Here is a 23603-nt window from a genome sequence, read left to right on the forward strand (position 1 = left end):
CACCTGTGGCAAGAACACAGACTGAAAATATGGTGTGTGGGCCAGGCCCTTTCGCTGGGCAAAAGAGAGGAAAATATCTAGACGATATGATAAAGAGTCAGAAGTACAGTCTGTGTGTATAGTGAGGGGTAGAAGAAGAACTGATGAGTATTTGTAGTGACACTGACATTTCTAATATCATCCTTTCTGTCCAGTGTGTGTGTGCTTGTACAAGACTCAAATTGGTCACTGCACAAAAGACACACATGTACGAAAGAGGAAAGTGTGCGGCAATAAGTGACTGTGACCACTGACCTACAGTGACTTCCTCCCTTCCAGCAGCAGCTTTAGAAAAGACACCCCTTCCAATCAGACTTATAATGAATATAATGAAGTAAATACTGTTACATAAACTTCTTGTCAAGTAAATTCCAACAGTCTGCCATTGTTTTCATACCCAATATTGACATTATTGACAAGTTAAAAAGGAGGTTAACTTATATGTACAGTTAATGTAAAGTCTCTCACACAAAAAACACAAACACATATATACATATATTTACTAGGGATGCACCGATACCACTTTTACCCTTACGATACCGATACAATATTTCATGTTCAAGTATCCGTCGATACTGAGCACAGATACCAATTCTATCTTAACTACTATATAGGTGCCTATAAATCCAGATATTTATATTGCTATACTTACAGATTGTATTTTGTTAAAGCAGTGTTCTGTATCGCTAATGCAGTAACAAGTACAAGTAGGAAGGCATAATCTTACTAAGCCTGATTGAAAAGATTTTTACACAACCATGAGGATATTTGTCACGGCTGTGAAATGCACTTTCCAAGACTCCTGCTAACCTGTGTTAGCGTGATTCTTTGTAGTTGCTTCAATTAAGTCACATGACTTTTAGCCCGATTTTACTGTGTTTTTTATGTTTATCAAATGTTTGATTTTTTCGACCCGACTTTGGACGTAATCACGTAGTGTAAACTCTCCAACTCAACTCTGAATGAGTCCTGTCAACAGCCAATTAGAACAGAGCACAGGAAGTAAACACAGGTGCGTGCAGTGGAGCTCTATGGTGGAGAACAGATTAAATGGTAAAATTATACAAACAACAATACGTTACATAGAGCTGGATGCACGTCCGCAAATTACCTGTAATACCTGTAGGAGAACATAGTGAGCCATAAAACACGCTGTTACATCCTTTATTCCAACTTTATTCTAATTTTCAATTCCACCTTAAAAGACACAGCACTGTGGAACGCGTTACTTCTACAGTTAATATTTCTGAACTATTTAAGGTGGAACTATGTGCTATTCTACTAATCTCCAGCTTCCGCTGCGCTGTGTAGAGACTGACTATATTTGACCATCCACAACCCAAAGACCTTTTTTTCTTTGTTCATCTACACAAATAGCAGCTCAAACAATAACCGCAGCAAACTGTATATCCGTATTTGTCTGTGTCTCCTATGAAATGTGAGTTGGCTGTTTGGTTGGGGAATTTGGGGTTGTGTAGTGTGTATGACATTTTTCCAGTCTCCATGAAAATTGACAAAAACAGTTGTGTGTACCCAGTCTGTTTATAATCTGCCCGAACTTTAAATTCAAGCTGCATCTAGCGGCGCGCATGAGCGTCGGTACCTGCTTCATGGAGTGTCTCAAAAAGTGCCCTGTGTACTGCATGTAGGGAACAGTGAGTAATGGGCCGTTTCCAACACACCTCTGGTATCGGTGCTCTCTGTAGCCAATACCGATACTGTGTGTAAGTACCAATATAGGTGCCGATACAGATACGGTATCGGTGAAACATTAATATTTACTCATAACACTTTTTATATCATACTTGGTTTGACTGCATTCTGTGTTGAAAAAAAATAAACAAATGAATGAATTAAACAATAATAATAATGTTGTACATATATAATAAAATCCATTTGTAATATGCTTCTCTTATTTGATTCTCTTATTTTCTCTTAATATGCTATAGACACAAAGTTAAAATAATACAGAATTAACCAAATTAATATGAAAAAAAATTATACTGGAAAAGTTAGAAAAGTTAAGAAGTAAACAAAATGATAAGAATATGTACTTAAGAATCAAATGTACTTAACAAAACATGAATAAAAATAAGAATTAAAATAAGTAGTTGTAGAAACCCAAATTAATCCAATGTCTTTTATTAAAAAAAAAAAAAAAGACACACAGAGATATTGCAAATCTGAATTGGCAATCACATTGTGAGATAATTGTGATCTTTTTTGATTTGCTACATGACCTCCTTCCCACTGGAAAAACTTGCCCTTGATCCAATATTGTGGCCATGTTCCACCATAGGCAATTACAGATATGTCATTTTCCCTTTCATTTCTTAAATAAAAGGATACCCTGCGACTTTTGACTCACCCTGTATATAGATATAACGAATATTCATTATATCTTAGAATGTTTCAAATGTTTTACTTCCATGTTAACGCAATAAATCCAATAGGAATTTGTTTCAGTGCGGTTAACCATTCTCTATTAGTATTAGCGCTATTAGTTAAGTGTGCTCCACACTTATTTTTCTTTTCCTATAATTTTTCATTTTATTCATTATTCATTATTTATTCAAAACAATGGCTGTAAGGCTCAGCTGTGCAACAGAAGGTTCATAGTCACCCCCTAACACACACACACACAAGACCAGAGAGGATCTCTTTTGGGATATCAAACAGTCGCCTTTCCTATTCAATTATGAGCCAACAGGGATGGGGTGGGTGACACACACACATACTCACGCTTTGTCTTATAACGAGATCTGTATTGTCTAATGGACTCAAATGGTGAGTCACTTAAACCATTTACACCCCTGTCTGTAGGGTGTGTGTTTATACATATGTGTGTGTGTGTATATACCATTGACCTCAAGGTCACAGAAAAGTGCAGGGCTTCCTTAATGTCTTCATCAGATGTCTCATGTTTCTTTCTCCCTCTTTCTCTCGCTCATACACACACGCAAACATGCACACATGCAGACACCCATGATGTGACACATGTGGCTTATGAATAACCATCAGAGCCTTTTCAAATCAGGTCTGTCAGATGTGTTTTATAATTCTAATGAGTTTGTAAAAACACACTTAAATAAAGAAAAAAATGCAATTTTTTATCATCTCTATTTCGTAATTTTAATATATTTTACATTTCATCAAAATGTATCAGAATAATTCTGAGTGAATGCTGGTTTTAATTGTGAAGTATGGATTTGGTTCTGGTCTGCAGTGGGTTCTTCTCTATTGCAGACCCAACAATACAAGTGTAATGTGGTGTACAAGATGCACTCCTGCTGTACACCTACAGTAACGAATTTCAACTGGTCATTTATGTGGTGTCTTATTAAACAAGTTTATTTATAAAACAATATTAAACAAAATATTAATATATAACATGTCATAACAACATACAGTGTACCATATGCTGGAGTTTCCCTTCTAAACACACAAACACACACAGCAATGGATGGACAGACGGTGTGTGTGTGAACTCACAGTAAGGTGTCTCTAAAGGTGCCTGAATTTAATTGGCCCACTGGGGTCTATGCGTTGCCATGGCAGCCATTGATTGATCATCAGCAAGTGAAAAGGTAATTAAAGAGAGAAGAGAATCTGTTACAGACCTGATAACACACACACACACACACACACACACACACACACACACACACACACACATACATTTTGCTTGCCCTGCTATGCAGCAGTTACAACCTCTACAGTTTTGAAACTGCTTTGGAACATTGCTGTGAGGAAATGACTGTATCCCACCATGAGAGCATCCCTGATGTTGGATGATGACTTCTGAATCATGATTCATTCACAAACACACCACTCCAACTCATCCCAAAGGTAGTGAAAGGAGCACCAACACAGAACAGGTCCACTGCTCTACAGCCCAATAGTGGGAGGGTGTACACCCTTCTACCCAAAGTTTGACATTGAACTTTCTGACCTTAGGCTTATTTGCAGCTGCTCCAGCGCACATTAAATTAACGAAATTCACTCATTTGAAGAGGCATCTAGATACTTTTGGACTTCTAATGTACACACATTTTCCTTTTTCCTACTCTTCATCAGTCGTTCTCTCTCTCGCTCGCAGTCTGTTACTGTTTAGACTCTTGGATGTGTTACAGTTTTCTGAACTATAGATAAACCAGTGAAATCCAGAAATAAATAAAGACACTCCTCCCTTCCTCTGGTCTACATCAATGAAACCTGTAGGTTTTTACACATACACACAATCTTTGAGTCTTTGCTTTTCATCACTGCTCAGTCTGACGAGAGAGAGAGAGAGAGAGAGAGAGAGAGAGTGAGCTTGAAAATATTAGACAGAAAATGTGAAGGTTACTAAAAGAAATCTTGATCCCTTTTCTACTAATAAAGTTTCTACTCTTCCAAGATTTTTAATAGATACTGGGATATTTCTTTAAATAATTGCATATATTATTAGTTCTGAATCATAAACCCCACTCCAACTCACCCCAGAGGTATTGGATTAAGCTCAACCACTCCAGAGAACCCAATTCTGTTGCTCCACAGCCCAGTGCTGGGGGGCTTTATACTACTCTAGCCAAAGCTTGGCATCAAACATGGTGACCTTAGGCTTAGGAGCGTCCCACTTAAATGTATGCTTTTCTATGGAGAATGTACAAGATGACTGCGTACAACTTAACGCCTGTGTGCAGTAGCTGAAATTACCTAATTATAGGAAGCATATAGCAAGTTTGAAACATATAATATGTATTTGTGGCTGTTAACATGCAAAATTATAAACATAATCAGTTATTAAATATCATCATTCCAGTGATGCACATGTCCCAAAGAAAATGAGAGTTTAAACATGTTTAAATATATATTATTGATTATAGTGTGAACAAATCAGAAGAACATTCTGAAGAAACAAGAGCAAAAGAAACTAGCTATGCCTAGTTTAGCCGGACCACCGTTATAGACATATAGCCATTGTCACAGAGGTTTTTCTGGCATTTCAAAAACAGGAAAACCCAAAATACATACCTTTGTCATTGGAAGGTCTGGAGAAGCTTTGGTGCTTCATATCAATGTCTTGGTTTACATTAATAACAAATAATAACAAACTATAAAATAGTTTATCTTGTCAGTTGCTGCCAATGTGTGTGTGATCATGGAAAGCCTGTTATTTGCTGTTCATACCACGCTACAAAACTGAAGCACTGTGTCAAGATGACATTAAAGCAACCTGTTTACCAGAAAGCAACAAGATAACATTTCAACATAGGGCATCGCTGGGAACTAGATATTTATTACTGACTTACATTTCTATAAGGGTCAAATTCACAGCCTCGTTTATTTTGAATAACACCTCGCTCTGGTGTTCTGGCTTTAATAATCCGGGGATTTTGTCCATTTTTGTGTAAAGTTAAACAAAAAGTTGTGCAGATGTATTTTACTCATCAGAAAGTCAGTAACGGTGAGATGTGTCCGTGTATTTGTGTCGTTATAGAAACAGACAAATGACTTTCTGTTATATAGTAGAAAACAAAGGCTGTGTCACAGAAACATTCTCCAAACATAAAGAAGAGACTATGATAAATATTACCTCAACAATTTTCAATATATTTCTGTTCGAGGCTCCAGTAAAACAGCGCTGAACAGACCTAAACAGACCTACAGCGCTGAAGCGGCGCAAGCGTCCCCCATTTCAGCTCTCAACTCTCTGAACACTTGAACACGCATTTTTTAGGTCCCAAAAAGAGTACTTGTCCAGGGAAAAGAGGACCTCTGGTCACTGCCGAATGTTTCCAAATTTAGTTCATGAACTGGAATGTGAAATATGGCTGAATTAACAACAGATGGTGTAGTGGTGAAGTGGCGCTACCTTAAGTTCTCTCTGTGAAATACAGCTGAATTAACCGTTGCTGCTCGTGCACACACATTTCAACTTTAGGTATCAGTCAGTAAGCGCAAATGCCTCTTCTACGCCGGAGCGTAGCTTTAACATGTCAAAGCTTTTACTTTTACTTACACTACTTTTACTTTGCATTAAAATAGATCTCAAGATATTTGAAAGTTGGTTTATTTCTAGAGACTGCTCAACTGTGTAGTGTATTATCAGGAGCAATGACTGAATGAGATCCACATTTACATTCAGAAAAAGCTCAGTTTATATAGCTAGAAACTGTGATCCAAATGACAAATGATGTGTTCACCTGCTTCTCAAGTGAGTGACAATATCAGAGCAGACAGTCTATGCACAACTACACATAGGGAAATTATAGTCGTTTTTGTCATGCATAATTTCTTCAATATCAGCCGCAATGCACAGCTGAGAATCTACAGAGATGTGGAAAAATAGTTCCACGGTGACCGCTTTCATCATATATTCAGTCAGGAGATTGATAGGAGCCTAAACACTTGACTGTTAAACTCAAGGTGTCTGATGGCTCTCTGTGTGAATTGAAATCTGCTGCCTACTCTTTCAATAAATGTGTTGTAGTTGATTTCCTGTTTTCTAATTCTCTCACACTGATACAGAACTAAAGAGCTGAAGGTCCCTCATCCCCCTCAGTGCAGACTAATTTCTCCAAAAACATTGTAGGCAATAACAGAGCCGACAAAACATATGAGCGCTGTGGGACAGAGAGAAACAGAAACACTAAAACAAAGCTGTAAATAATGACGGGGAAAAATATCCAGGGGAGTGAGAAAGTGTCTGAGTGGGCGACAACAAATGGGAAAATAATCTTTCCTGTATAGGAGAAGAGTGCTAAAAGCCTTTTGAAAGGTTTGTGTTCATCATAAATCCTTATTACAATATTCACAAAAGATACGTGCATTACATTTTGATATGTCATTGTGCACTCTGATATCGCAGTGGGATCACAAATATTTAAATCTCACATTTTCGCCATAAGGAGTGTGGAAACTAGAGAAGAAGCTAGAGAAGAAACATTGGAAATTAATGCATTGAAAAGTAATTAACTACATTTAAATAAAACTATAAAAAAATGTAAATATCTAATCTTAGCGAGAGTACATCTGTTCTATTTGCTGCCAACAAATAACCACAAGGACATAAAAAACATGAGTACTTCTAACATGCACAGACTCTGTCAGGTCGCAGCGATATTCAATGTCCATCTTCCTCTGGCTTTGTTCCTGTCCCGTCACTGGGGGAGGGGCCGTGCTGGTTCACAGAGCGTTAATGAGGCTAAAGTAGAATGAATAAGAGGCTAGTTTGGTCCATCTCACTGTAATACCCTCAGCCAACACCATCTGGTGCCAAAACAAAAGGCAGACAAGAATGACAGCATGGATGGAGGGAGAAAGAGAGAGAGAGAGAGAGAGAGAGAGAGAGAGATCAACACTATCTTAATACGTAGTGAGCTGTCTAAATAAGCACCGTCAAATCCTACTTTTTTGTATTAGTTTTAGGTGTGGATTAGCATGCTGGCTAGCTTTGCCATCTCAAGCTGCTTTTTTTAACTGACAGACTTGTTAGCGTCTAACTTGTGTTTAGCTATAACGCTTTTCTCATTTAACATTTTTACTAAGTTTAGCAGAAGTTGGAAATGACTTAACTGAAGTTATTCCTGTGGTAAACTGGTGCTTTTACAGAAACTGGGCCATTAAACATTTCACATATAGTGTCTATGACACATTCTTTTCCTCTTATTTTTTTCCACCTTTTATTAATTTTGCACTAGCCTTTCAACCAAATATAACTTCAGCTTTTCTCTTGTCACAGGAACGACACTTAAGGCTATCAAAGAGAATTTAAAATGGTCAAAGCTAGCATACGGAGTCACAGCTACAGGGCAGTGGCTAAGCATTCAGACCGTGAGAGGGTTTTTGATTTTGGATCTAAAACTAAATTTGGAGAATATGGAATAAATATTTAGAAAAGCATTTATAAAATCAGAAGTCAGCAGACAAACCGATATAGTGTGTCTTGGTATATTTGCAAGAAACAGCAACATTAAGCTTAACAACTAGGGCTGTCGCAGTGAAAGGATTTCCCATGCTTTGTTTTAAATGGGGCTCAACACAGCAATATGCGGTCTGAACTGTTCCTTTTGAGGCTGCTCCATGATTTGCTGGTAGTGGAGGTAGCTAGATGAGATCTCAAATTCGCATTTCCCCTTTCACAGCAACCTTTCTGGCACAGATTTTGCATTCTGCCTTGTTGAAATTTGCTGGCTCTACTTTTTTTTATTTAGTTGAATGCTGAAATGCTCCCAAACTGGCAAGGTTGCATTTGGTTTTGCTGCTAGGTTCGTTGCCATTGTGTTCATTTCATCAAATGAAGACTGGCACTCAGCCCTTCAACCACAGCAGGTATTTGTTTAGCAATTTTAGTCTGAAACAACTGCCCACCACACAGGTGGGACTAGGGTTGAATTACCAACTTGGGCAAGCTACCAGAGGACACCAATAAGCCACACGGAGCAGCACTCATAATACTGCATTAGCCTTCATCTCTAACATGATTTAAAACAGTCCAAATGTGCAAATTGAATTTGTGATAAAAGTAGTTCCAAGTTAGGTTTGGGCGGTATAACAATAATGCCGTATACCACGGTATTTTAAAATGTGGGCAGTATCTTAAAAGGACATGTGTGGTGTGTCAAATTTCGGTTCTGTGTCTTTAAAAGTCGGCTAAAATGACCATGTGCACTTAAGAGAGCCACAGGGAGGGGGCGCTGTGGGAGCTTAATGACTGCCGATGACACGGTCTGAAAACGGGTGGAGAAAAACACAAGCCCAGTAGCCCACCGCAGTTGTAAGTTTAACGGCAATAATCAGAAAATCGTTCATTCTACAAATACACTGTAAATGGTTTACTATGATGCAGAATGGGATGGAAAAATATGATGAGGTAAGATGTGGAGGGATGAGCGGAGCGAAGAGAGAGAGAAAAGAGAGGAGAGATGGTGGTCAGATGTGTTTTAGCTCGCAGTTAGATAGCGATAACTAGTAGCCAGAGTAACAGTTTATCCTACATTAAATAGTGAAGTTCATGTCCGAGTCTCTTTCACTTCTTTCCTCCCCATCCAAACCACGCTACCCTGCACCAGCGGAACCGACACACAACTGAATCAGGGTAGGACAAAAACCCACATTAACGGCAGCACAACAGTTATCGCTTTTACATAAGTTTAGCGGTGAGTTTGGGTTAAAAGAGAAAGAAATTAAGCTGTAAACAGATATAATTCTCGGAAAATCCTTCACTCGACGCTGTGCTCACAGATATAATGTTTTATCCTCTAAATATGTGTTTTGAGCCTCAATTCCCTGAAAAATCTGCTGTGGTGTGCTAAACCACAAGTGCCCGTTTGCGGCAGCTGTGCTTCTAAACAGTGTCCACCGTCTTATTTCGCTTATTTTTTTAACCGTTCTCTTCCTTCAGCACCAGTTGCTGAACTTTGCTCTCACAGAAACGGGTTTTTATCGTTAACACGTGTGTCAGTGTGCACTATCGGGCTGTGTTTAGCTAAATTCACTCGACTTTGGGCTTTGACAGAGCACCGCCTCCCCACGGTAATACCGTATACCGAGATAATATTTTGAGACATTACAAAAAAAAACGTGCATACCACCCATCCCTATTCCAAGTAACTGCCTCCAAAGACTTTCAGAGCAAAAATATACACCTGATGGTCTAAAAGAATTCCTTAACCACTGAACGTACATTTCCTAAAATGAAAGGGACAAATATGAAACATATTTGTTATTTTCTATACAATAAAACAAAAATAAATAAATAAAATAATAAAAACAACACTTAAAACCATACACCCTGTCCAAATACTTTGGATTACTGTAGACCAATACAGCCTTCGTACAGAGCATAGCTACAGTTAGGGCACTGAAACACAGATCATAACTGTGGGTTTGATAAGCAAGTAGGCCAAGACTGGGTACACCAGCAGGAGATTAGGAAGCTAAGAGAGTATGGAAAATACACCCTCACAAAGCTCAAAGCTCCATAGATAATTTCCAGCTCTCTTTTTCTCTCTCTCTCCTTCCCCCTCTCTCCCTTCACACTTAGATCCATTGGTCTGTTTCCCCAGATCACTTCCCACACACACACACACACACACAGCAGTGCCACCAGGAGTGATTAGATGATCATTTACATGTGCTAATTTAACAGGCATAACCAACTAATCACACAAATGCAAAGTATGTTCTTTAGCAGAGGAGACTGGGGATGTGTCTCTAATGAAGCAAACCTTTATCACAGCACAGACAGAAAACGGATAAAGAGTTAGACAGAAAAAGAGGGACAGAAGAGAGTGAGGGAGAAAGAGAGAGAGAATGGGGAAGTTGTGTGAGGGAGAGAGAGAGTGTGAGCAAGAGGACAGATAGAGATAGAAAGGTATGATAGAGATGGACTTTGACACCTGACACACTCAGTTAAACACAACCAATTAAACAGAGCTACACTCTACACAGCCACATACTCCCCATAATCATACACTCCCTACAACCATGAACACACACTCCACAGCCACAAAACCACATACTCTACACAGTCACACACTCCACACAATCTCACAGAGCCACACACTCCACAAAACCACACACCAACACACTGCACACAACCTCATAGCCACACGCTCCACAGAGTCAAAGACTCCACACATCCACAGTCTCCAAGGCCATTCTGAAATACATCTACCTGATTTCCACTTCAATAGAGGAGGTTATATAAAGTTTTTTTAGCCTATATATTATACAATGTAACACTGGCAGCAGCAACACTGCCTGTCACAAGCTGCTTTCACATTAAAAAGATTCATGCCACCATTCACCACACAGAACTGCTGCTGCTCAGGGCTGGAAAATTACCATTTGTAAATGTTATCATTAGGTTTAATCAGCAATTATAATACAAAATACAGCCTGCACAACCAATCATTTATATATTGTAAGGTGACATTTTTAAAAAGATAAAGGCTGCTAAATGTATTGCGTACAAAACCTGACTTTTCTAAATTTGCATTAAAATTAAATTCATTCTTTTAATTAATAAAATAATACTTCAGATCAACAACAAAGCTTATGCTTATAATCTAGATTTTACTCAAAATTTGAAGCCATGGTGTTCCTGGAATTCTGTCTGTATCCAGGCTGTTTTTAAAATAATTTGGAATAGTACCAAAATAACTTCCATCCATCCATTATCTGTAACCGCTTATCCAATTTAGGGTCGCGGGGGGTCCAGAGCCTACCTGGAATCATCGGGCGCAAGGCAGGAATACACCCTGGAGGGGACGCCAGTCACACACACACATTCACTCACGGACACTTTCGAGTCGCCAATCCACCTGCAATGTGTGTTTTTGGACTGTGGGAGGAAACCGGAGCACCCGGAGGAAACCCACGCGGACACGGGGAGAACACACCAACTCCTCACAGACAGTCACCCGGAGCTGGAATCGAACCCACAACCTCCAGGCCCCTGGAGCTGTGTGACTGCGACACTACCTGCTGCGCCACTGTGCCGCCCCCAAAATAACTTGTCATATCAAATCATAGTGAAATGTGGCATTTGAGGTTGTTTTAGCTGAACTGTTACAGTGTGTAGTTTGTGTGTAGTGAGCTGCTGTGAGAGTGCAGAAACAGTGGGAAAAGCTAAAAATGAACTTAAATACATCAGAAACTCTGTGTGAAATCAGACAGCACTGACTTCTGTTCTCACTGCACACACACATTCCACAAGCTGCTGAGACTAAACAAAATAAAATCATCACCTCCAGCTTTTGGAGCTTGACAAACACTGACAACATGCAAAAGTGTGTGTGTGTGTGTGTGTGTGTGTGTGTGTGTGTGTGTGAGAGATAGAGAGAGATGGGGGTGTGAGACAGAGAGAAAAGCAGGACTGTGTGGGTGTTTGTTATCTCTACAATGCTTATGAGGGCTGTTGTCATTGGTTGTTAGGGGCATGCTGACAGAGAGTCAGAATCAAGCTAGATATGCACCAATAACCCCCCCTCCACACACACACACACACACACACACAATCTCTGGATATGCCTGCCACTCAGAATCAGGCACTGTATCACTCTATATCCATGTACACTCCTCCCTCCAGCTCTGTCACTTTCACTCCTCAGCCTTCAATGCCTCCATCCCCCCTTCTTTCTCTCTCTCTCTCTCTCTCCCCAACCCCCTTCACTTCCTTCTCCCCTTGTTTTTCTTTTTTAAGTCAGGAGATACAGCCACAGACCTACTGTATCTGTTTGAGTGCATAATAAAATTAGCAGCCAACATGGCCACTGTAGACATACATTCTGAAATGCAGATATTAAAATTAAAATCAAAATAGAGAAACGCATCAGGCAACACTTGTTTTAATTGCATCTGAAAATATACTGTATCAGTTGAGTTCTGGATTTTGTATAGTTTTGCAAATCATTATATGCCCTAATCTTAAAGCCAGGGTTAACATTAATCTTAAAAAACAGCAGTGGCCAGCGCTGGGTCTGAGATGGTTCACTTGTTAACAATTGCCATCACAGTGGATTAACCATTCACGGAATGATATCTTTCTTTTCTGCTCAATCAAGCCTTGCTCTAATTCTGTTTCTATCATCAGGGTTAAAACAGCTGGGCAGTAAGAACAGTCCTGCCTAGTTAAGCAGTTTCTCCCACCTCTAGCTGACTTTGAAAGTTTAGGGCACAAAAAAATAAATAAATAAACAGTGAAAACCTCATAATGTATCACACATTGAACAGCAAATTCAATAAATCCTACAGATCTAAATTCAGCAGCCTGCAGCAAACTCTTAAAGTGCACGTGGTACACACACACACACACACACTTATCATGAGGTTGCCATTCTGAACCAAACTAGCCTTGGGGTGGAGAACAGTATCAACGTATGAGCAGTAGAGACACATGGGCCTTAACGTTGCCAACTGCTTCAGGCTCTATCCTCTCAACAGAAGATAAAATGAAGACGTTACTTATCACACCACAAATCAGATCATACTTACAAGCATGCATACACAAACACACACACACACACACACACACACACACACACACACACACACACACACACACACACACACACACACACACACACACACACACACACACACACACACACACACACACACACAGACATCTGCAAAGAGTTGCAAACTGATTCCTGCTTTTCCGGCTACTACTATTACTACTGCTACATGTTATATGAGCTTTAAATGTGCTTTTAACCATTTTCAGATACCAAGCACCACATGGAACTACCTAATAACTCACTCATGCATTACCCATTCACTCATTCACATTTAACCCAATGCCGCACAACCACCACCAGGTATCCTGGCTGTAGACTGTTCCTATTACGTCAATTGTGTCAAGCCTGCCTGAGATTTCATTATAAACTGACACAGTCAGTAAGCGAACATGCAGTGTTTACAATGCTAATTTGTGGGCTATACCCTAATTGTATATTAGTAAGAGTATGAATTGATGGCTACACTAGCCTGGTAGCTTCAGTGCAAAAAAGTTTATTTCAGACACTAATCCTGTCTGATGCATGACCTCTTGAAGAGTCTATTGTCACTTCACTGATTCTAACCTGAACACAGTCAAACTGGGGAAGACAGACTCACCCAGTTTTCAGAGACAGAGAAAAGTTGGAACCATGCAGGAACCAAAACCTCACCACCTTTTCCTCCCCAAAAACCACACCAAATAGCAGAAGAGAGACTAAAAGTTCTGACAGTTAATGTATGGTGTTCTAACTTTCCTGTGTAAAATCCTTATTTTAAAGTGTTGATTTTGATCCTACAGATGATTCATTTTAGCTCATCTATAAGGTATTCAGACCTTAGATTTGTGCAGTCCAAGACTTCAAGCCCTTAAACCACTTCAGTGGTACTTAGCAATGAAAATGTTCTATATAGAACCCTGAACACTCAATTTTTTTTACATGATTAAATGGTTCTTTGCATCATGAATGGGTTCTTCAGATTAATGGTGAATGTGCTTAAGATGGTTCTAAATAGCACCTTTAAGAAAATGGTTCTTCTATGGTTACGATGTCAAGCTTGTAACAATAGAAGATCCAGTTTTGTTCTCTAAAAGGTGCTATATAAAACCATCTAAAGCACATTCACCATGAATCTGAAGACCCCCTTATGATACAAAGAACCATTTAATCATTCTTTGAGTGTTCACTGTTTTGTATAGAACCATTTACTTTAACAAATAACCCTTGTATAACTATCATTTTAAGTGTGTAGTTAACTCAAACTGAAACTTAGTCATCTGGTTTTAAGAATGTCTCTGAATCTACATGCTTTATACTAATCACTCTGAATGTATGCACTGTGCTGTGGTTTGTGTGTGTGCAGGGATTTGTGAAGACGATTCTTCTCAGTAGAGCATGTTCCAAGACACTGAGTCAAAGAGCAGTTATTCTCAGATGAACTCTGCCTGTTCCTCTGTTAACAGTTACAACATGGCTCCACAGTAAACCCCTAAACGCACAGGCTTCCTTTTGTTTTTGTTCTTTTAAGTATAATATACACAGTCAGCCCTCTTATTGATCCTCAGTCTCTCCAGCACTTGCTATTTAAGCACTGTTCGCCTTGCGTCTTCTTTATTCTCTACGTGCTTCTTGTCATTTCCAAAAACATTACAGTATATAGTGTTTAACAAATATTTTCATGTCAGATTTTGGTATCCACCAGGGTTGTGTAACCATTGCTCAATGGATATGTAGGGCAAACTATATTCATTACTAGAGTGATTACTAAAAATGTTCTTTTATACTACGAAAATAAGATTTAAGGTTTAAAGCGGTCCAGTTATACCATCAAACATCTGTCTTGAACATAGGTCATCACATTTTGTAGTACAGAGATATGGCGATATTTCAGAATAAACATTTTGAACCAGGTCATTCAGTGCATTTTTGTTACACCCCCATAGTCACGATACATTTGAGTTCCACCAATCAGAAAATCCCAAATGTTGTGACATCACAAAATTTCTTTATTAAATAAATAAATATAAACATGGTTGTTTCAAGTCATAGTTACAATATTAATTCTACAAATCACAATTAAATATTTTACCCATATCATTCAGACCATTGATAAAATTCTGAGTGAAAACATTTATCTGCAGTTTAACTCACGGCTAAAACATGGCTATGGGGAAAAAGAGGAAAAAAGAGAAAGAGAAATGAAGGTCAGAAAGAGAAAAGGGTATTTCTTTGATTTATAGCATTTTGTACCATAAACCTCAGGAACTCCCTTCAGGTTCAGGCTACAGAAAGAAGAAAAGGAGGGGTGGAGGGTTTGGGTTTGGGGGGTGGGGGATGGGCAAAACGGTCGTGAAATAAAGAGAAGCAAGCTATAATTTCAACAAAAGCTCACTTTACGGCTTCATTTAAAATGATCAAACCTGAAGAAACTGAGACATTAAAACACAGCACATGGTCTGAGGTGTTTAAAAATATCACTGTTAGGAAAAGGCAAAAATAAATATATAAGCCCATTCCAAAATGCAGTGCTAAAAATAAACTAAAACAGCACTCTTTGTTTTTATCTGAGACTAATCCATGGATAATGTGTTTTAAGGCACAGCAGGAGGAATGCAGTATGTGTGCGTGAGAAAATCAGATCAGAGCAGAAAAGCTTCTGCCCCGTGTGAGGCTCGAACTCACGACCTTCAGATTATGAGACTGACGCGCTGCCTACTGCGCCAACGAGGCCTGAGAGTCTCAGCCACTCATAACACATTAGAGTTTCCCCTTCAGTACACGCTGGAACAAGGTTCTGCTACAGCAGCCATAAAACATGAAAAATGCTTTGTTTAAAGGCTGTTTTTTTTGTCCCTTTCTTTTGTTCTCTTTAAGGTGATTTAACAGTCTTTATAAACTACAAATCCCATAATGCCGAGCAGTGGGGTTCAAAGGTGACAACCTACAAATGCGACAAGCATGTCAGTTAGAGCGTAATTACTTCATTCCCTAGAGACACTCTCAGTGTGTGTTGGTCCATGAAGGTCAAACTAGCCTCAGCTGTGGCTGGTATGCCATGAAATATTGTGCTAAGTTAAACAGAATAACAAATAACAAGACAAATAGCAGCAGGATTTGCTGCGCTCAGCTAACTCTCTAAACTTAAAGAACAAGTTATGCCCAAATATTAAGGCCTATCATTTAAAATTTGGTTTGGTCTATATTTCAGTCTACAAAATTTTCCTAGTACCCTAAAACATAGTCAATAAACTCATATATGCCTGGAGTCTGAAGTTGCTTTTGCACGGTAGCTAAGAGGCTAACGTACCTAACCAATATTTAAAGTTTAAAACCACATGCCAGAAATTCACCTCAAAATATTTAAGCTTTGTTACTGACAAAAATGTAAGCAATTTTTCAATTTTTAAAGCTGGAGTGTGAAATTTGTGCTTGATTTCTGCTTTGGATCTACACGGCTAATGTTGCTAATTAATGGAAGTTTACAGCCATAGATTAGCATCAAATGCATGTTTAAATCATCACACACTTGTGTCAGCCCCCCTTCAGCTAAGTAATGTTAAACAGACTTGATTATGTGGTTTTTGATACTGTGCTCTTTGGATTTTACAAACAAGAAAAATCCTTGCCCCGTGTGAGGCTCGAACTCACGACCTTCAGATTATGAGACTGACGCGCTGCCTACTGCGCCAACGAGGCCTGAGAATCACAGTGGTCACTGGTCCTGTGGGTGTTTTGATGATGAGATGTTTTGATGAATCAATAAGTCCATGGAAAAGAACAGATGGAAATTTGTCGATATATTACAGGACATTCACTAACTGGGTCACATTTCAGATTCAGCACTGTGTTTAAACATATTGTACAGCATATCACAAAATGTATCAGTATCATAATACCAGTGTTTTGTCCATACAACTTCAATGACAAATGAAATAGTATTATTAAATACCAGGTATTAATATTATAATTGTATATTATTGTTTTTTTTATTATTATTATTATTATTAGAACCCTTAAATTTTTTTATGTATCTCTATTTCTTTGAGTTTAATATTAATATCTTATTACATTTATCACATTTCTTTTATGCTTTTAAGATATACAGGCAAATATGATAGAAAAGCAGTCCACACAGCAACACTCAAATAACAGCAGTGATCATGGATGGGCTATATATGCTATAAAATTAAAATGGGTTGTTATTGCAGCTTGGTTTCTCTATATAGGTTGTAAGTATAAGTGGAACTCTTACATCCCAGACAGCGAGCATATATCGGTCCAAAAAGGCTGGCACACCACTGACTGTAGACCACTGCTGGTCCACTATCGGAGCACTCAGATTACTGTCCTGTACAGGATAGAACTCATTTATAATCTCCTCAAACAGATTTTAAATTCACAGAGGCTTTTATTCTGGAAAACAAACTAACACAAATATTACCATCAACTATGAGAGATATAATAATGAGTATGAGCCTGATATAAAATTATTATACTGAAATGTTGACACTGTGCTGGATTAAAATTATTTACTAATCTTATTTATAAAGAATGACAAAAGAACATAATGAAGGAAAAAATGTAAATTGGACTGTGAATGGAAAAGTGCTAAAATGTGGTAATTTGTCTAAAATTCTGTTTAATCACCAGTGGTCCGCCCAGAAAACGCTGCAAAACACAAGTGGACCTCCAACTTTGCACTCAGTGGACCAACAGTGGTCCGCCATCTCCTTGCTATGTTAAAACCTTAGCTTTCAATTATTAGGGCCCTTTAAAAATGTCACAAGTGAGTGACAAAGAAAGAGAGAGGGGGGCTTGGCAGACATGCCATGTCTGCGTCTAGAAAAAAAAATTCAGTCTCATGCATCTCTCATGCATCCCCTTGACAAAAAAATAGTCCTGGATGGTTCCTGTCATGAACTTGACCACTTCCCCTTGTGACTAATTTCACGCAATGGTGACAAAGCTTCTGCATGGAGACCAGACTAAATATAAAAAAGGCTGTTTCCAAGTCACAACCCGGGATTTGAAAAGAAACTATAACTTCAGCTGCATTTACTCTGAATAAAGAAAGTGTAATAACCTGTACCCAGGAGTTCGAAGAACAGCACCCTTGTTTTTATTGGACTTAACATCTGCACAACGAAAAACAGAGTTGACTGGCTGCCCCTGAATTGTGCCTCAATCAAAAAGCAGTCCAGGCTGAAACACTGCTTATAGCATCAGTGATCAGAGAGAGACAGTGTGGTGAAACACTAAGGTATATGGGTTTGCTTACTAATCACTGAAGGGTATTTGTCAAACTGAGGCCTCATCCCACAGCACAGACCACTGCCTGCCAACTGCAAGGAGTATGAAGTGGGTCACTAGGACACATACACACACACACACATACACAAACACTCACTCAAACTAATTACTCGGGCCCTGAGCTTCTCTAGTGTGCAAATACACTCACAGATACATGTAAGAAATGGCCATTGTGCTACTGAAAAGAATGAAGAATGTCCTGGGAGATCTCTCTGGCCACTCACTCACTCATCATAAAAACTGGGCATTTAGTTTTCTCCTCTGAGCCTGTTTGTCTGTCCAGTGACATTACAGCAGGTTACAAGACAAACTTAGTTTCCTGCTGATTCAGCATCTGTTTTTTCTCTTAAAGTCACTTCCTCTTAATGCACCTCAAGGAGGTCTGACACTCAAGACATTTCACCTCATTTCCTCCAGAAACTCACACAAAAACAAAGAGAAATCTGCCACATATCATTGCTTGCATTGCCTTGTGCTCATGATGAACAGACCCATGGATCTATAGAAATTGCAGAAAATTGTTCGGAGGAAAGCTTTTTACAATAACTCCTGTATAAAGCCTAGAAGGAGTAAAGAGATGAAAAGCTTTGTTCGGACAGTGAGGATGTACATTAAGGTCAAAAGGAATAAAATGCCAAAAAGAATAAAATGCAGTAAATCTGACATTTAGCTTATTTTTGTGTATGTTGAGGATCAAGAATCCAACTGTTTTATACGCATATATATACACACACACACACACACACACTAATATGGCCCTTGCTTTATATGTGAGGTTAAATCAGTAAGCCAACAGTAACACATGGTGTTACTCCTGAATCCCACCAGGGTCTGATGTGAGGCTAAACCCCTCCTGAATGAAGAGGAGGAGGAGGAGGAGGAGCAGGAGGAGGGGTGCTGCCCCGCTGTGGAGATGGAGACAGCAGCATCTTTTGTCTTCTCTCCTGGAGCCAGCACCACTCTCTCTTCCTCTCTGCCTCACTACTGAATTACAGACTTCACATTTCCATTTTATATATCCAGAGCACTTCACATTTCTAAACAAGGCAGAGTTAAGAGTCTAGCCCATGGACTCTCTTTAGTGGAGCATTGTGTGTTTACCCAAACCCTAATCTTCAGTGAAAGGAAAGAGCGTTCTACGCTACCCCAACACCAAGCAGTAGACGGGCATTTTATCTGTACTTAGCTCCACCTGCTCCATCTCTGAGCGGTGGCTCAGTCTGCAACCATGCTGCCGCCGCCTCATTCATGCACATGCTACCCTTATGGAGCCATTAAGAAAGGCTTCCTCCTTCACTGTAGCCACTACGTTTGCAAAGAGCACACACGCACGCGCACCACCACACCACAAACGGAAAAACAGTACTATCCTGGGTTTTTCTTTCATTAGTTTAAAGCCCACTCGCGTACTCTCCAGACAAATGACGTTCAAAGGAGTTTGTGAGGAGGAAACAAGCCCCTCTTAATGCAACGGCACATTTTTCACACAAGCACGAGGGATCCAAACGGAAAGAGCCTGCAGCACACACTGACAACCGTGAGCTACATTTGAGAGGTCTGAGAGATTTTCATTCTGGAAATGATATATATTTGTCTTAGATATTAACAGTGTAGTACTGTATGTATAAACGTATACACACATAGGGAAATGCATTTTGTTTCTGTGACACACTTGCTAATGATAATAGTATAGCATATACATTATATATATATATCACACACACATATATATAAAAACACATCTGTGTGTGTGCATATTGCTATGTGTGATATATACTAAATACACCTTGTGTGCTACAGATCCTATCATATATGCCATAAATACACAGCCTAATGCAAAATGCATGTTTCCATAATGTGCTACTGCTAGTAAACAATAAGAACATTATTTCTTTCACGTGAGAAGCTCACTCCCAACAACGTGTGCATTAGAAATACATTTGAAGAATTAAAGGAACTGCATGGATGCATGCAAACAGAGAGAGAGAGAGAGCGAGGGAGAGAGACACCAGAAGAGCAGCCCGACCCACCTGCCTGCGTGGTGTCCGTGAGGTCGTAGCTGACTCCCGGGTACTCGCGCAGCTTCCTGCCGCTGATGTTGAGGATGCCCGAGCACACAGCGTCGTCCAGTGCACGCTCCAGGCTGCGCGCGGTGTGCAGCGGCTGCTGCGGGTTGAGCCCGTGCAGCGCGGCCGTGCTCCAGTGCGGTGGCGGCGCGCCCGGGTACAGCTCCGCGTGCAGCGCCGACGCAGCCGCCGCCGCCGCCGCCGCCGCGGACGCGGATACGGACACGGACCCGGACCCCGCCGCAGCACCTCCGCACTGACTCGCCGCCATTTTCACAAACAAGAGGGATGTGTGCGCGCGCCGACAATAATAACAGCGGCTCGGTTCCGCGCTCCGCCCATGCGCAGTGGAGGGCGCACGAGAGGGGAAGAAGAGGCGCGGGGATTTCGGGGCGGAGGGAAGGGGCACGTACGCTCGTGCGTTTAGCGTTAATACAGAGCGTCGATGACACGCACGTTGATGCAGACTCCTCTTTCCTGAAGTATATAGTCACCAAGCATTGGGCTGTGGAGCTGGAGAACTGTGTTCTGTGGAGGGATGGAGCTCCACCCAGTACCTTTTGGGATGAGCTAGAGTGATGTTTGTAATCTATAATTAATCATCATCCAACATCAGTAACGAACTTAACGGCTTTCCTGGCTGAAAGCAATCAAATCCTCACAGCATATGATCATATATATATATATATATATATATCCACCCCCTTTGTATATATATATATATATATACAAAGGGGGTGGACAATGAAACTGAAACACCTGGCTTTAGACCAAAATAATTTATTAGTATGGTGCAGGGCCTCCTTTTGCGGCCAATACAGCATCAGTTCATCTTGGGAATGACATATACAAGTCCTGCACAGTGGTCAGAGGGATTTTAAGCCTTTCTTCTTGCAGGATAGTGGTCAGGTCACTACATGATGCTGGTGGAGGAAAACATTTCCTGACTCGCTCCTCCAAAACACCCCAAAGTGGCTCAATAATATTTAGATCTGGTGACTGTGCAGGCCATGGGAGATGTTCAACTTCACTTTCATGTTCCTCAACTTTCACCAGTCTTACTGTGTGTATTGGTGCATTGTCATCCTGATACATGGCACTGCCTTCAGGATACAGTGTTTGAACCACTGGATGCACGTGGTCCTCCAGAATGGTTCGGTAGTCCTTGGCAGTGGACGCCCCCATCCCCATGAACGCGCCCATCTAGCACAAGTGGTTACGCTGGGTGGTACGCTTCTTTGGGGTTTCTCCACACCGTAACTCTCCCGGATGTGGGGAAAACAGTAAAGGTGGACTCATCAGAGAACAATACATGTTTCACATTGTCCACAGCCCAAGATTTGCGCTCCTTGCACCATTAAAACCAATGTTTGACATTGGCATGAGTGACCAAAGGTTTGGCTATAGCAGCCCAGCCGTGTATATTGACCCTGTGGAGCTCCCGACAGACAGTTCTGGTGGAAACAGGAGAGTTGAGGTGCACATTTAATTCTGCCGTGATTTGGGCAGCCTTTGGGCTGGCTTTATGTTTTTTGGATACAATCCGGGTTAGCACCCGAACATCCCTTTCAGACAGCTTCCTCTTGCATCCACAGTTAATCCTGTTAGATGTGTTTCGTCCTTCTTGCTGGTATGCTGACATTACCCTGGATACCGTGGCTCTTGATACATCACAAAGACTTGCTGTCTTGGTCACAGATGCGCCAGCAAGACGTGCATCAAAAATTTCTCCTCTTTTGAACTCTGGTATGTCACCCATAATGTTGTGTGCATTGCAATATTTTGAGCAAAACTGTAATTGTAAACTGCAATTAATGAAGATTGACCACCAGGCTGGTCCAATTTAGCCATGAAACCTCCCACACTAAAATGACAGGTGTTTCAGTTTCATTGTCCAGCCCCTGTATTTCAGCTCTGTAGAATAAAGCACCATGCCCCACTCATAAACCTAAATGACTGCATTATCCAGGACCATGCATTTAGTGCCATAAAATATATGGATGCACTGTTGTCCAAACATAAAAACTGAAAGCATTGATCAGTTTGTATTTAATGTGCATCATCACATTAGGCCGCCCACAGCTGCAAACACTTTAACCAGACTTTATATAATGTACTTTGATATAACCAAGGTATTTTCGACTTGATGAATGAGGTATTAGTCTTCGAACACACCTTAAAAGTAAAAATAAAACCTACATGACATACAACATTTTCACATTAACCCACAATAATTTAGAGTCTAATCTCATTATTTTGTCCACTGATGTTGTCCAGAATGTTTGCCTCAGTGGAGAAAAACTCAGTCTACAGGGTGGAGTTCAGAAGTGTTAGCCACAATGCTGTTCAACCCACAGTCTAAAGATCAGATAAAATAGGCTAACTTTGCACTTGCACCATGTCCTTGTAAACTATTGCACATATATGTGTATCCTTTTTTTGTGTGTATCCTTTTCTTTAAGCAAATAGTCTGCTAATTTTTCAGAAAATTAAATAATGCAGATTTCATAAATTATAAACAAATTCAGTCAGAATGGATTGCCTGGGCCTTCACATCATTATTGTTAAGATATGTGGGTAGAAATCCCTACATATAGGTTTCATATAAAATGTGTTGATTTAAATTACTTTATTCATTAATTATTTCATTCATTAATCTTCTGAAACCAGTTAATCATTATCAGGGTCACAGAAGCATAACCAAAAATACCAGGTGCAGACAGGAACCCTATACTCCATCACAGTCATTCACAACTGAGGACAATTTCACAGTCAATCCAACCACCAGCATGGGTTTTTTAGATTGTTGGAAGAAACCCACAGAAACAGAACACACCAAATCACGATTAAACAAAGGGCCTCAAGACCTGGCAGCGACCTGAAATAAAGTTTAAACATTTGAAAACAGGTGTCAGCTCTATTACTGTGTTAAGACAGAATTATAAAATCACTAACTTACTGCTTATAACATTGTAGTCAGAGTTGTTTTGATATGACTAGCCTTGTTTGATATGGCATCATAAAGAACCGCTTAGTCACGATAAATAAAGCAGATGTGTAACCTTACAAAAACGACATTCCATGATATAAAATCTTTGGAGTGTAATATAATAATAAAACTAATGTTTCCTGACTCGTATGGTTGTCGCGCTGAACCGTTGACTTTTCCGTTAGATTGTTAATGTTTGCGAGCACGAGG

General features: G+C 39.9%; 1 protein-coding gene and 2 non-coding genes across 3 annotated transcripts in view; all 3 read right to left on the reverse strand.

Annotated features, from left to right (window-relative positions):
* lrch2 (leucine-rich repeats and calponin homology (CH) domain containing 2) overlaps positions 1-20675 on the reverse strand; it is a 74278-nt gene extending 53603 nt beyond the window's left edge. The window contains exon 1 of the mRNA XM_066653307.1: positions 20369-20675. Within this exon, the coding sequence (XP_066509404.1) occupies positions 20369-20675 (307 nt within the window). The remainder of the gene's footprint in view (positions 1-20368) is intronic.
* trnam-cau (transfer RNA methionine (anticodon CAU)) lies at positions 15686-15758 on the reverse strand. The gene has a single exon. It is a non-coding gene; the product is annotated as a tRNA-Met (tRNA).
* On the reverse strand, positions 16652-16724 carry trnam-cau (transfer RNA methionine (anticodon CAU)). Its single transcript has one exon. It is a non-coding gene; the product is annotated as a tRNA-Met (tRNA).
* Positions 20676-23603: the final 2928 nt, after the last annotated feature.

This window comes from Hoplias malabaricus, chromosome 2 (assembly GCF_029633855.1).
Source record: "Hoplias malabaricus isolate fHopMal1 chromosome 2, fHopMal1.hap1, whole genome shotgun sequence".
NCBI classification, from domain to species: domain Eukaryota; kingdom Metazoa; phylum Chordata; class Actinopteri; order Characiformes; family Erythrinidae; genus Hoplias; species Hoplias malabaricus.